This window comes from Nycticebus coucang, chromosome 20 (genome assembly GCF_027406575.1).
Source record: "Nycticebus coucang isolate mNycCou1 chromosome 20, mNycCou1.pri, whole genome shotgun sequence".
In the NCBI taxonomy this organism is placed as follows: domain Eukaryota; kingdom Metazoa; phylum Chordata; class Mammalia; order Primates; family Lorisidae; genus Nycticebus; species Nycticebus coucang.
Genome location: NC_069799.1, coordinates 52,535,276 through 52,549,476, shown reverse-complemented (window position 1 = coordinate 52,549,476; position 14,201 = coordinate 52,535,276). Strand labels below are relative to the sequence as shown.

The following is a 14,201-nucleotide window of genomic DNA, read 5'->3' as shown; positions in this document are numbered from 1 at the left end:
CAACGCTAAAGTGAGAGTGCTTACCATACCTCTTTACATATATTAACTAAAAAAGTGAGAGAGCTTACCATAGCTCTTTAGGTATATTAACTCAATTCCCAACAGTATTCCTATGAGGTAGATACTGTTACTATCCCCATTTACAGATGGAAATTGAGAACAGAGAGGTTTAGGTAATTGCCCAAGGTGAGACAACTTGGCTTGCAGTAGAGAAAATGACAATAAAAGCATTTTTCTCTTAAAAATATATATGAACTAGGATTTATTTATTTATTTATTTTTTTGAGACAGAGCCTCAAGCTGTCACCCTGGGTAGAGTGCTGTGGCATCACAGCTCACAGCAACCTCCAACTCATGGGCTCAAGCGATTCTTCTGCCTCCACCTCCCAAAGAGCTGAGACTACAGGCGCCCACCACAATGCCTGGCTATTTTTTGGTTGCAGCCGTCATTATTGTTTGGCGGGCCCGGGCTGGATTTGAACCTGTCAGCTCGGGTGTATGTGGCTGGCACCTTAGCCACTTGAGCCACAGGTGCCAAGCCTGAATTAGGAATTTTTAAAAGTACTCAGTTTAGCGAATCTGAAAAGATTTTTGAAGAATGCATTTTAAAAGTATATGTCAGTGCTAGAAAACTTGAAGAAGAAACTGCTACGTTTTAGCTTGTTTGAATCATTTGACTTTAATGTTTATTAACAGGTTAATTGTGCATTTAAAAAAAATGCTTGCTAGCCGCACTTGTGGCTCAAGGAGTAGGGTGCCAGTCCCATATATTGGGAGTGGCCGGTTCAAGCCCGGCCCCCGCCCAAAACTGCAAATAAATAAATAAATAAATAAATACATAAAATACAACAATAAAAAAATGCTTGCTATAACCTGTTCCTGTATAATTGAAGTATGAAGCTTCAATCCACCTCTAGATGATATATTGCTACAATACTTGTGAAAGGTGAAGTTTTCATAGGTACTATTCTTTCAAAGCTAAATTTTCTTTTTTATTATTTTGCCCTTATCAACATTAAGGAGGAAAACAGTCTAACAAAATTAAAACCACTTTTAAGTCTTATGTCAGTATTGAGTAAAGTTAGCCTGACTTTTTTCCCTGTCCTAGTAACTGCTTTAGAATAAACCAAGTGCTCTAGGAATTTCATAGTTACTACTTTATAACTAAACTCTTTTAAAACATCTCTGTGGTCCTGGGGCGGCGCCTGTGGCTCAGTGGGCAGGGCGCTGGCCCCATATACCGAGGGTGGCAGGTTCAAACCCAGCCCTGGCCAAACTGCAACAAAAAAATAGCCGGGCGTTGTGGCGGGCGCCTGTAGTCCCAGCTACTCGGGAGGCTGAGGCAGGAGAATTGCCTAAGCCCAGAAGTTGGAGGTTGCTGTGAACTGTGTGAGGCCACGGCACTCTACCGAGGGCCATAAAGTGAGACTCTGTCTCTACAAAAAAAAAAAAAAAAGTGAAACTCTGTCTCTACCAAAAAAAAAAAAAAAAATCTCTGTGGTCCTAAACAGACATTTGAAATATAAGGGGTGAACTATTCATAACAAGAGTTATTTTAAGCTGAAATACTATTTTATTTTAATATTTATTTATTTATTTTTATTATTTTTTTCTTTGAGTCAGTGTCTTGCTCTGTTGCCCCAGGTAGAGTACAGTGGTGTAGACCATTGCTCACTGCAGCCTCAAACTCCTGGGCTCAAGGGATCTCATGTCAGCCTCCTGAGTAGCTGGGACAATAGGTGTGTGCCATGATGCCTGGCTAATTTTTCTGTTTTTAGTAGAGACACAGTCTCTTTTGTTCAGGCTGGTCTCAAACTTCTGAGCTCAAACAATCCTCCTGCCTCTGCATGGCCCGAAATACAACTTTAATCTTGTTAATATTTTAATATGTTAATATTTTAAATGGCATGACAATCTACTTAGGAAAGTTTGGTTTGTTTTGATTTTTGAACACTGCCTTGTTAGAGACATGCATTCTCTTGTGAATGTTTCATCTGTTAAGTTATTCTGTATTTGTTAAGGGTGTTCTTTAACTTATACGCCTAACCATATTTTGTTTAAAAGTGACTTAGGTTTACCTTAGTAATTATTCAATTTATTCTTAGCCCATTGGTCTTTGGTTTCAGCTTGTAAAATAATGATACTTTTTCTTTTATTGAGGATTTTCCTAGAGTGTCAGAATAAATGTCACATAATATCTTGAGTGGAAGTGGTTCCTATTAATTATTAATCTTGGGTAGGTAAGGAAACTTTTTAAGATACCACATACTGCGAGTTTTAATTCAGAAGTTTGTTATAGCAATATTAACTTCTTTTTTTTTTTTTTTGTGGTTTTTGGCCGGGGCTGGGTTTGAACCCGCCACCTCTGGCATATGGGACCGGCGCCCTACTCCTTGAGCCACAGGCGCCACCCGCAATATTAACTTCTTATTTTGAAATAATTTCAAATGCATATACAACATAGAAGAATGGTATAGAAAGTTACGTTTCTGCGTGACTATCCTCCACTCAGCCGCCCTTGGTGTTGACAGCTCATAGTTTTATAGCACCAGTAGACCCAAGGGGAGTATCTGTCTCCTTACTTGGGCAGGTTAAGGTTGAAATGCTATAAGACAGAAACTTCCCTCCAAAAGGAATTTCCAGTCTTTATGCAGATCTTCTGACTTACGGTACGTTAGTAATTTGTTATTAATGTGCACTTGAAAAACATGCTGTAGAAAATGCGTATATATGTTAATGTTTCCCTTATTCCTGTTCCAGATACTTTTTTATAAAAGCATTTAGGGCCCTTTATGCTTTGTAACCCTTACTTCTTAGGTTGACATGGACTTTCTTCCATCTCCCCAAATCTTAGTGCCTTATTAATGGCACAGAGGTCTTTGAGTCTATGAAATACTGGATGTTGAAAGTGCTCTCTTCAGTGTCATCTTTCTTTTTCTGGCTCTCTTACTTCTCCACCTTCTCTGCTAAGGCGTGGCTTCTTTTCACTACCACATGGGAATTTATTTCTTGGCCTGGAGGTACAAACAGAAAGGATTATCAAGGGTTACCAGTGTTATTTCAGTGTTGGCTGAGCAGTGACAGTCACTTGTAAAGTCTTGGTAACTCATGTTGCCCACCTTAAAATGATGTCCATGATTTGACTTTTCCAGCAGAAATTAATATAGAATGACTTAGATACTTTAATATGCCAGAATAACTATCTGGTAAAATTAATAGCTTTCTCTTTCAAAAGTTTCTGGTTTAGGGGCAGCACCTGTGGCTCAGTGAGTAGGGCGCCAGCCCCATATGAGGGTGGCGGGTTTGAACCTGACCCCGGCCAAACTGCAACAAAAAAAATATAGCTAGGCGTTGTGGTGAGCGCCTATAGTCCCAGCTACTCAGGAGACCGAGGCTTGAGAACCTCCTAAGACCAAGAGCTGGAGGTTGCTGTGAGCTGTGACGCTATGGCACTCTACTGAGGGTGACAAAGTAAGACTCTTAAAAAAATAAGTTTCTGGTTATTTTTAAAGAAAGAGAAGCAACTATCAGATTTTTTGTTTTTAGCCTTCCAATTTGGGGAATTGGTCATTTAGGATAGTATCCCCATATTAGGTTAAAAATCTATACTTTTCTGCCTCAAATATGCTAAGTATACTTTTTTTTTCTTTCGATGACAGTCATTTAGCAAGTCACTTGTTACACTATATTGCTCTCTATTTTTGTCTTTAATATATAAACAGTGGTTCTAATGGATGATAGGAAAACCAGGTAATTTGGAGGCTAAATAAAAACAAATGTCACTCCTGAGATTTGACCCTATTAAAGATAAATATAAAGCTTTCGGCAGAACACCCTTCCCCGAAAGAGTATGTTCTGGTAAGACTTGGATCTTTTGATTCTTACTGAGACTAAGACTACTGGTGACATTGATAATTGGTAACTAAGAAGGTATTCCAACTTATGCAGTGTTATGATTTAGTCAGCATATAACAGAAGACTGCATGAGGAAGGAGTCAGAAGGCTGAGAATGTCTCCTTGTTCTGCACATGCTAAGGCATCTAAGGGTCTTACCATTTTGGGGACCAGTACTCTGCACTGTGCTCTCACTATTAATCATGTTTCTCTCTCCTTTTTTTGCTGTCAGCTGTTATTTCTTGCGCCAACAAACCGTCTCAGTATACTACTTACTTTTTCTTCCTTCTCCTAATTAATTTTCTACTTCTAATTTGTTATATGCTTAGTGGATCTTTCTAGCATTGTGTCCAGAGTAAGAGTTAATTGGCTTTGAGAAAGGCATTTTTAAGTTCTAGAATTTGAGATGTTAACACATGGAACTGGTAATGTCTGTTGGTTTCTATTCTAAAATATTTTATGAGTAGCTAAGATTCCCAAAGAGTTGACTTCTAGGTGTCCAGTATAAATACTAATGTATTGAAGCTGAAGTTGAAGTTATAATATACATTTTATTGAGGGCTGATTGTTAAACAGGACTTATAGTACAGATTTATAGGCTTTGTATGCATATTTTTAATAAGAGGAAAATGAAACCCAGAAATTAACAGTTTGAATTTACATATTAAAGTGTGTACCGTAAAATTAACCCTTTGAAACAACTGAAAGCAAGGATAGGATTCTATATCATGGAGATTATTTCTGTGACTTGTAAAAGTACATTTATCATGCTTAATAAGTTGACTAAAGGGACGCCGCCTGTGGCTCAGTGGGCAGGGTGCCGGCCCCATATGCCGAGGGTGGCAGGTGCAAACCTGGCCCTGGCCAAACTGCAAACAAAAAATAGTTGGGCATTGTGGCGGGCGCCTGTAGTCCCAGCTACTTGGGAGGCTGAGACAAGAGAATCACATGAATCCAGGAGTTGGAGGTTGATGTGAGCTGTGACACCATGGCACTCTACCAAGGACGACAGAGTAAGACTCTGTCTCTAAACACTAATACTAATACTAATAATAAGTTGACTAAAGGCCAAGATACAATCTCAGGATATGAGTTTATCCAGAAATACAGTTTGTTCTCTGTAATATTTTGCTTATTATACCTAGTGTGTCATTTTAGTCCCTTGCGTGCAGTTATAAATGGCAAAATGCCCCACATCTTTTGTTTGGCTGTTACTCAGCTTCTTTATGTTAGAAGGTCTTTAATTCTTTGTAAGTATTTTTAAGAGTTTTGTTCTGAAATAATAACTATGCAATGATTTGATTTTGTAAAAGCTTCAGTTTGATTTCATTCATGAAAAATAAGAAGAAAGCTATTTTGAAATTTGTGGTTCTGTTAAATCTGAAAATTATTTCAGGCCAGGAATCACTTTCTGTGAGTAATTGTATTTTGTGTACAAGAGATTTACTTCCAAATGTCACATTTTAAAGTTATAATATTCTTGGGAAGTGGGAGAGAGCATGCACATCAAAGAAGGCATTTTTATTATATTGGATTACGCAAGACTTTGGCCAGCCTCCTTTGCTTCATCTGTTTAAGGGTTCGTTTTCGCTTGTTTGGCACAGGTCCCAGTAGAGGCCTTCAGAATTGTGGTTAGCAACATGAATGAATTACAAACTTTGGACGAGCTCTTCAGTTAGTAGGGCTGGCTTGCTGCCAAAAAGACAGTGCCTTATATGGGGTCAGGGCAAAGCTGTGATTCGTTGAGCCCTGCATTGTATAGAAAACATACTTGTGATGCCTATTTGCTTTCTTTTAAAGTAAAAACAAAACAAAACAGAAAAAGCAGCAGGCTTCCAAGTCTATCAAAATAGGAAGTAACAAAATACTGTGCAGGTTTTACTAATGACAGAGTTAAGCTTGGAAATATGGCTCTGTGTAGTTAAAATACTAGAAGTAGAAGGCAGACCTATTGACCTCCTTAGCCAGCTTGTGATGTAAGAGACAAGCATTTGTTAGACATCTGTTGTCTACCTGCCTTTACTTTATAAATGGTTTAATAAGATTAAATAATGAGCTGTATGTTCACATGGTTACCATGCCACTGGGTTTTGGTATTGATGAGATATTTTGAAAATGAAAAACAGGAATACTTAACTTTGTGCAAATTTTTTTTTTAAATAAGTAACTTTTCAAAAATTGGCCTATTAGAATGATAAAATAATGAAATTTTCTTTCATAAAGTCAGGATTTTTTGCTTATATTCTTAGGTTGAACAATATAGTTTCTAGGTCTATTAAGAAAGAAAACATCAAGATATTTTAAAATATAACTCATTTATCATTGTAATTTCTTTTATTTAGGCAAATACCCTATCTGGATCTTCTCTTAGTCAGGCACCATCTCATATGTATGGCAATAGATTAAATCCAAATTCATCAATGGCAGCTCTTATAGCTCAGTCTGAGAACAATCAGACAGGTAAGTTTTCAAGAATTATTAAACTCTGGAATTCTGCTCTCCTCCAATATAATTTTCCCCTGCTTTGGGCTCATTTTATTTGAAAAGATCTTAGGAATATGGGTAAAAGAGGATTGCATTTTTTTTTTTGAAACCAAAAGAATCACACTTGGAAAATGTTATTTGAGGTGATGGCTGCATTAGCTAGTTTGGTTTAGTCGCTTCATATTATATTCATAGATCATAATACCGATTTGTACCCTATAAACTTATGTAATTATAAATCATCAACTTAAAATATAAAAAAGAATCACAGTTGGAAGTAAATAGTATGCTGTGCTGCAAAATAGTGATGTGCTTTTTTTTTTTTACAGTCTGAAATGTAAATGTTTAAGCGGAGCCATCAGGAGGCAGGAAGGCGACAGTGTCTCCTGTGACTTTTGTGATTGATGTGTTCAGTTCTCAGTTCTATGCAGTGAAAGTAACATAACACTGAGCTTTCTGTGAATAGCCTAAACCTTTATTTGCATAATTCATGAAATTGCATTACACAAACTTGGTTAAAAAAAATCCTGTTAGAGAATTTCTACAGTGTTTAATAATCCTGTGAATTTTTACTAGTTGACATTTTGTAGCATTTGCCTTGTGTACTGTTTTAATGAGCCACTGGATTTGCTTTGTTTCATTCCATCCTTAAGGGTTTGTTGACATGTCCAAGTAGTCATGCCTGTTTGGGGGAAGGGAATGGGTTTAGCAGTTCACCAAGAATGGATCAGCCTGTCTTTACCCTTCCAGGGTCAGAGGTTACCTGACTCAGAATAAGTGAGGGCAACCTTGAAAGAGGCCAGGTAGGGTGTTAAAGGGAACCTATTGCAGGGGAGATAAAAGTTACTTTTCAAGCTAGATATTTGTTGTTACCTAAGGAATATTTTGAAGAATTAATTTTTTTCTTTTAAATACAAAATTCTATGTTTGTACTTGTTTTTGTCCGTTTGGAAAAATCAGTGTCTATATATGATTTTATTCTTAATGTGAGGATCCATCTAACAGTATAATTTAGTCTTGGTGTGTGGCTCTATGTAAATGTATTTTGTGACTTGTCTTGGGATGCAAAGTGTTAAAAAATACAAAGCATAAGGATTTGCTGTGATAAGCATACAGATTAGCTGTCCACAGCTGTGATTCATTACTTTAACCGTAGAAATTAAAAGTGGCTGAGGGGAGGGTACTGCAAATGCAAACCATGCTTCTGTGCTGTAAAATTGAAAGGAATGAAAGAATAGAACATAATCCTTGGCCTTCTACACCCACAAAAACATGTAGGGACAACGCCTTACATGCCACAGTTCAGTAATTCTCAACTAGCAACACGCTACATCTTCGACTTTCATAGTGACTGCAAAGATAGTGGTAAAGATCTAACCCATGTTTTAGGAAAAATCATGGCAAGAGTTTAAAACCTCTTATCTAGTTAGAGTCACTTTATCAGCTCTGAAATATTTACACTGCAGATCAAGATCTTGGAGACAATGGCCGTAGCCTAGTTGGCCGAGGAAGCTCACCCAGAGGAAGCCTCTCACCACGGTAAGCACTATTTTACACTGCAAAGCATAGGTGAAGGAAATGTGAAATTTGGAAACTTTGTGAGACTATAAATGCCTTCTGTAGATAAGCATGTCTAGGCAATCAAGAAAAATGATTGTAAATTAATCGGCATATTCATTTAAGAATATTAAATTTCTAAGCTAAAAAAGAATACCTTTTCTTAGGTTTCCAATCAGTTTGAACTCTCTTATTTTTATTATTTGTGTTTTAGCTGTTGATACCATTAATACATTGATTTGCCTAATTATTTTTGATCATGAAATAATCTTATAATCTCTTAGAGATATGGACCCAAGGCTTTGAACTTTAAGTTTTAGGCAATGCACTTAGTCTCTACTTTCTAACTCAGTAAATGAAACCTTTGTAGTTAGATCTGTGAAATCTCATGAGATCTTAAATTGTTTGAATCAGAATATAGCAAATGTATTACATGCTTTGTGAAATTATCTTAGGTACTACGTGGCAGCATCTATTTATTAAAATATAATTTGTTAATAAAGCCAGGGTTATGAAACTGTATTCTTTCACGTGTAAGTGGAGAGAATGATGGTATGAAATATGTTATCAGTTTATAGAAGAGAATGTAACTTTAGTGATGACTATCATATTTATTTTATCATTTAAACTTCTGTATCTTCTAGTTTGCTTTCTCTGAACTCTCTAATTTTGTAAATTCTGACATGGTGTTAGGCTGGGCAAGGTACAGAGCAGGAGGCAAATTCATTCTGCAGTTTATTTTTCAAGTATGAGAGAAGACATACTGTTAAAAATTAAAATTTTTATGTGACAGCAAATCACGAATGTCAATATCAGCTGTGTTGTGGATACATTTAGGGAATGTCTATAAAGGAATATAATCTTCATCCTTATGTAGATTAGTCCAATAACCTCCGGTTTTTCTATTTTCTAATGCCATCTAGTAGTTTCTTTTTCCTGTGTAATTCCTGGATGAACTAAAAGTAGTATTGTTTTTCTTTATTGAACCCTGCAGAAAATTAAATTTCCCTTTTTTGGAAACCAGGAATTAAGTTCTATTCAATGATAAAATTACCTGACTAGTCTGGGATTTTATGCAGTGAATGCTTCTATTTTTTTTGGTCTAAGAAGAAAGTGGAGCTTTCCTTATGTTTGGTGGAGGAAGCACTTCTTGGTCTCCGTTTTAAACTTAAAATATCACATGATTACCTAGAAATTATTTAAAATTCCTTAGTTTTGTTTAGCTTATTATTGGTTTTTGTTGTTGTTGTTGTTAAATTGGGTCTTAACACAATAACTGGTACTAAATTATTTTTAGTATGGATTTCCAACTTTATATTATTCTTTAAAAATCAACCGGAAACGTAATAGCCTAGATTATCCTGGTGTAATATGCTATGTGGTATTAGCAGAAGGATGGCCAAATGTATGTAGCACATGATAGCTACGTATGGAATCATGAGATTTTTGTAGAGAAGCCAATTGAGGCAAAGGCAGGAAGTGGGCCTTGGGAATACCCAGACTGCATCCCTTGCCCTGGGATTGGCCGGCAGCGTCTTTGGGCAGATCACTGAAGCCTTTCTTTCTTTTTTTTTTTTTTTTTTTGTAGAGATAGAGTCTCACTGTACCGCCCTCGGTAGAGTGCCGTGGCGTCACACAGCTCACAGCAACCTCTAACTCCTGGGCTTACGCGATTCTCTTGCCTCAGCCTCCCAAGCAGCTGGGACTACAGGTGCCTGCCACAACACCCGGCTATTTTTTTTTTTTTTTTGTTGCAGTTTGGCCGGGGCTGGGTTTGAACCCACCACTCTCGGCATATGGGGCTGGTGCCCTACTCACTGAGCCACAGGTGCCGCCCCACTGAAGCCTTTCTTGTTTCCTCATTTGGAAATGGGGCTAATAAACCAGCCTTTGACTTCTCACCAAGTGGTTGTTGAGATCAGGAGATGATTATGTACAAACACTTTGAAAACTCTAAAGCTCTTTACTAATGTATGATGTTAGCATGAAGGATGCAGACCAGAAATGGCCACATTTACAGATTCAAAACAAAAAGAAGAGGGCGGCGCCTGTGGCTCAGTCGGTAAGGCGCTGGCCCCATATACCAAGGGTGCTGGGTTCAAATCCGGCCCCGGCCAAACTGCGGCCAAAAAAATAGCCGGGCGGGCGTTGTGGCGGGCGCCTGTAGTCCCAGCTACTCTGGAGGCTGAGGCAAAAGAATCGCCTAAGCCCAGGAGTTGGAGGTTGCTGTGTGCTGTGTGAGGCCACGGCACTCTACCGAGGGCCATAAAGTGAGACTCTGTCTCTACAAAAAAAAAAAAAAAAAAGAAGAAAAACATGACATATTCTTCATGCAAATACTTTATTTTGGAAAAATTGATAGAGTGATCATCATTTGAAGCACAGATCTAAGTCATTTTAGAAATATATGAAAGGCTCAAATAAAAATTGCTTTGATTTTACTGTTCCTACTAAAAATACTTGAAAATAAATAATTTTGAACTTTATAGCAAACTCTCCTTCAAATTGTTAAAAAAATTCTTTTTACAGATAAAATTTCAGTTTTATTGGCTATTAATTCAGATGCTTTCATAGTATTATACAGTGGTGTTCTCAAGTCATTTATGTGTATTAAGGCAGAATGGTGGAACTCTTTTCCCACCAATTATTTTAAAGTGTTTTTAACCTTCTTTCTCCCTTTCATACTAAGTTCTTCTGTAGCCTATTTCAGAGATTATTGGTGGTATGTTTATATTTTCTAGTGGTTTTTTAATTATCTACTATAGCAAGCTATTCCTTTGATTCTATAATTTTGGGAGGAAGAATGATAATTACTCAATTTTAGGGTAGATTATGGTTTTGTAAACCTAGGAACCTGATACCTCTGGCCTAGGCAGCCTGGTGGTAGGAAACTTATACAGGAAAAAGGGGTCAATGTAAGGTAAGAAACTTTAATGCACTCTCCTTAAAAGCATTCCCCTTCTTTTTAACTCGACTATTAATGATTTCAACAGATCCCCTGTAAGCAGCTTACAGATTCGGTATGATCAACCGGGCAACAGCAGTTTGGAAAATCTGCCTCCAGTAGCAGCTAGCATAGAACAGCTTTTGGAGAGGCAGTGGAGTGAAGGACAACAATTTTTATTAGAACAGGGTACTCCTAGTGACAGTAAGTATCTACTTCCTTATTTTAAAATAATGGTGGGTAGATGGATGGGTGAGTGGATGAACAGATAGGCAGATGGACGTAGATGTCACTTTTTATCCAGAACAATAATGAAGTTTTAGTATATATTTTATATAATATGGCAAGAAAGTATAATATAGAGGTTTCATTTCATTTCATTTTTTTGAAACAGAGTCTCACTCTGTCACCCTGGGTAGAGTGCCATGGCATCATAGCTCATAGCAACCTCAAATTCTTAGACTTGAACAATCCTTGTGTGTCAGCCTCCCAAGTAGCTGGGACTATAGGCACCGGTCACAATCCCAGGCTAGTTTTTCTATTTTTAGTAGAGACAGGGTCTTGCTCTTGCTTAGGCTGGTCTCAAACTCCTGAGCTTAAGCGTTCTACTTGCCTCAGCCTCCCAGAGTGCTAGGATTAGAGGTGTGAGCCACCGTACCTGGCCTTAGGCAAGTTTCCTAAAATGCTTTAGTCTCCCATTTCTAAAATTCTATAGTAACATTGTACCTATATTATTAGATTGTTGTGGCAATTAAATTAAAACATAAAGAAGACCAGCTGGGCTCGGCGCCTATAAGTACAGAGGTTACAGTGCCAGCCACATGCACCAATGGTGGCGGGTTCGAGCCCCGCCTAGGCCAGCTAAAATGACAGCTGCAACCAAAAAATAGGTGGGTGCTTGTGGCAGGTGCCTGTAGTCCCAGCTGCTTGGGAGGCTGAGGCAAGAGAATTGCTTAAGCCCAGGAAGTTTTGAGGTTGCTGTAAGCTGTGACGTCACAGCACTCTACTGAGGGTGACATAGTGAGACTCTGTATCCAAAAAAAAAAAGAAGAAGAAGCCTGGCCGACTCGTACAAAGTGTACCTATTAGCTGGTTATTGTTTACAATTATTATAATTTATTTTATTTCTCCATTGTACTTTATTCTTGTCCTTTACTAAAATACATAAGCTCATCTTCTCTTAGCTTAATTGTTTGAAGAAAACTTGCTTACCTCTAGAGAGTGTATTTTAAAAAATGCATATAGTCAAATATAGCTGGCTAGCTTCTTAATTTTACCATTTTGAGGAACAGTAATAATTATGTGTAATATATGCTTATCATATATTTGTTAAATTACACGGTATATATTGTGTGTGCATATATGTTTAGTATCCTTATGGTTTTAAGTATTAGGTCTGTGGGCGGAAAATACCAAAAAATCAGAGTTACATAGTTACCTGGAGAAGGATATATGTTTTTAGAGGAATATAGGTGAGTTTTCATCACGTTGGGATGTAAGCTTTTGCTGCTTTATTTCTTTAAAATATTTTGCTTATTGTTAGAGAGTCATGTGCCATAAATTGGTAATTTTATGAATGGTTCCCTGACAAAATATGCTAATTGTGAGGAAATTCATGCTGGGATAATCCTTTAAACATGGTAGCTGGAGGACAGGTTTAGTGTAGTCTCATTGCATCTCATTTGGGCACACTAACACTCAGATTTCTTTGTAGGATCTTGGAGAGGAGGGATATAAAAATTAAATCCCTGGGAAACTACCATGTGTGTCTGTACTAGTAGACTTGTGTCTTTCGAAGGCCCTGAGGTCATGTAAAACAAATACAGCTTTTTGGTACATAGAATTTTTTGAGAGTCCATGACTGTGGCCTGATAGGAACACTTTGTGTTTGTTGTCAAGTGGGGAGGTCCAAGTCATGGAAGGAATTGAAGCAGTAAAGTCAGTCTATTTTCAGAGGATGTGCCTTTCTTTAGTAGAACCGTGGCTGGGTGCACACACAGCGCTCCCTGCTGGGAGCCCTGCAGCGCAGCTTGCTGAGCAACTAGAACTGGAGGATTCCTGCCAGGTGTTTCATAGCCACTCTCCTTTAAACAGAGCTACAGACACAAATGAGTACTCGTTACTGTGGTTAAAAAGGCTATTTGTGCAATCTTTTATCATGGTAAGTATCATAGCTAGCACTGAATTTTTAAATAGGCTTTTATTTTGATGAAAATAAAATACCATGATTTTTCTTTGAGAATAGAAATTACCGGAACCTGGTGTATATATTTTTTGGTATGTACTAGCAAAGTTGCCAGAAGATACATCTAGGAACAATCTCTCCTATGCTTATAAAAGTATCAACATAAATATGACATTAATATCTGTATGTAAGTTTAGCAATAAAACCTAATCAGTTAGAGATATTTTATAGGTTTCTACTTTTTCTATTTTAACTTCTAAGTTACTGATGCTGTGTCCATAAAATAACTTAGTTCTGTGTATGGACTTGTCATTATTAAAAACCAGCCACATATTTGCTAGTTTTAGGAATGCTGAAGTCATTACACCAACTTCAAGTTGAAAACCGAAGATTAGAGGAACAAATTAAAAATTTGACTGCCAAAAAGGAACGTCTTCAGTTATTGAATGCACAGCTTTCAGTGCCTTTTCCAACAATAACGACAAATCCTAGTCCGTCTCATCAAATACATGCATTTTCTGCACAGACTGGTAAGTATGAAAATATTTATTTTGTATCTAAGGAAAATAGGATAGTCTGTCAATGTCATTTGCATAATAAATAATAGTCACCAGTTATATGAAGATGTAGAAAAGGAATGATAGGTTATTTTTGAAGGTTATTTTTGAAGGGCATAAAGAGTCCTTCTGAGGGATCAGCTTGAATTTGCTCTGACTTTAGTACATACTTCAATGGTAGAATTTGTTAAAATGTGTAATGATGTTATTGATTTACAGCTGTGGTATTTAATAGAGATGTGTGTGTAGATTTTTTTCTATTTAAACTGATCTTAGGAATAGCAAGAATTAATATTTAAATGGTTTTGATATGAACCTCAACACAAGCTTTTAAATAAGCCATTAATTACACATAATGTAATTAACAGGGTAAATTGGTTTCTTTTTGTCTTTCATTATTCTAGCTCCTACTACTGATTCCTTGAATAGCAGTAAGAGCCCTCATATAGGAAACAGCTTTTTACCTGATAATTCTCTTCCTGTATTAAATCAGGTAATTTTTGTGTGGTTATTTTCATTTGTTTTACTTGTGAATGATAATATTACCTTAAATGGTTTAAAAATCATTTTAAGCAGTTTT

At 37.0% G+C, this 14,201-nt stretch overlaps 1 protein-coding gene across 15 annotated transcripts in view; it reads left to right on the top strand.

Annotated features, from left to right (window-relative positions):
• MLLT10 (MLLT10 histone lysine methyltransferase DOT1L cofactor) overlaps nucleotides 1–14,201 on the top strand; it is a 203,178-nt gene that overhangs the window by 177,106 nt on the left and 11,871 nt on the right. For all 15 annotated transcript variants that reach the window (XM_053572095.1, XM_053572094.1, XM_053572093.1 and 12 more), the window contains 5 exons: nucleotides 6,237–6,354; nucleotides 7,845–7,917; nucleotides 10,929–11,083; nucleotides 13,406–13,594; nucleotides 14,026–14,114. In XM_053572095.1, coding sequence (XP_053428070.1) covers nucleotides 6,237–6,354; nucleotides 7,845–7,917; nucleotides 10,929–11,083; nucleotides 13,406–13,594; nucleotides 14,026–14,114 — 624 coding nt within the window. The remainder of the gene's footprint in view (nucleotides 1–6,236; nucleotides 6,355–7,844; nucleotides 7,918–10,928; nucleotides 11,084–13,405; nucleotides 13,595–14,025; nucleotides 14,115–14,201) is intronic.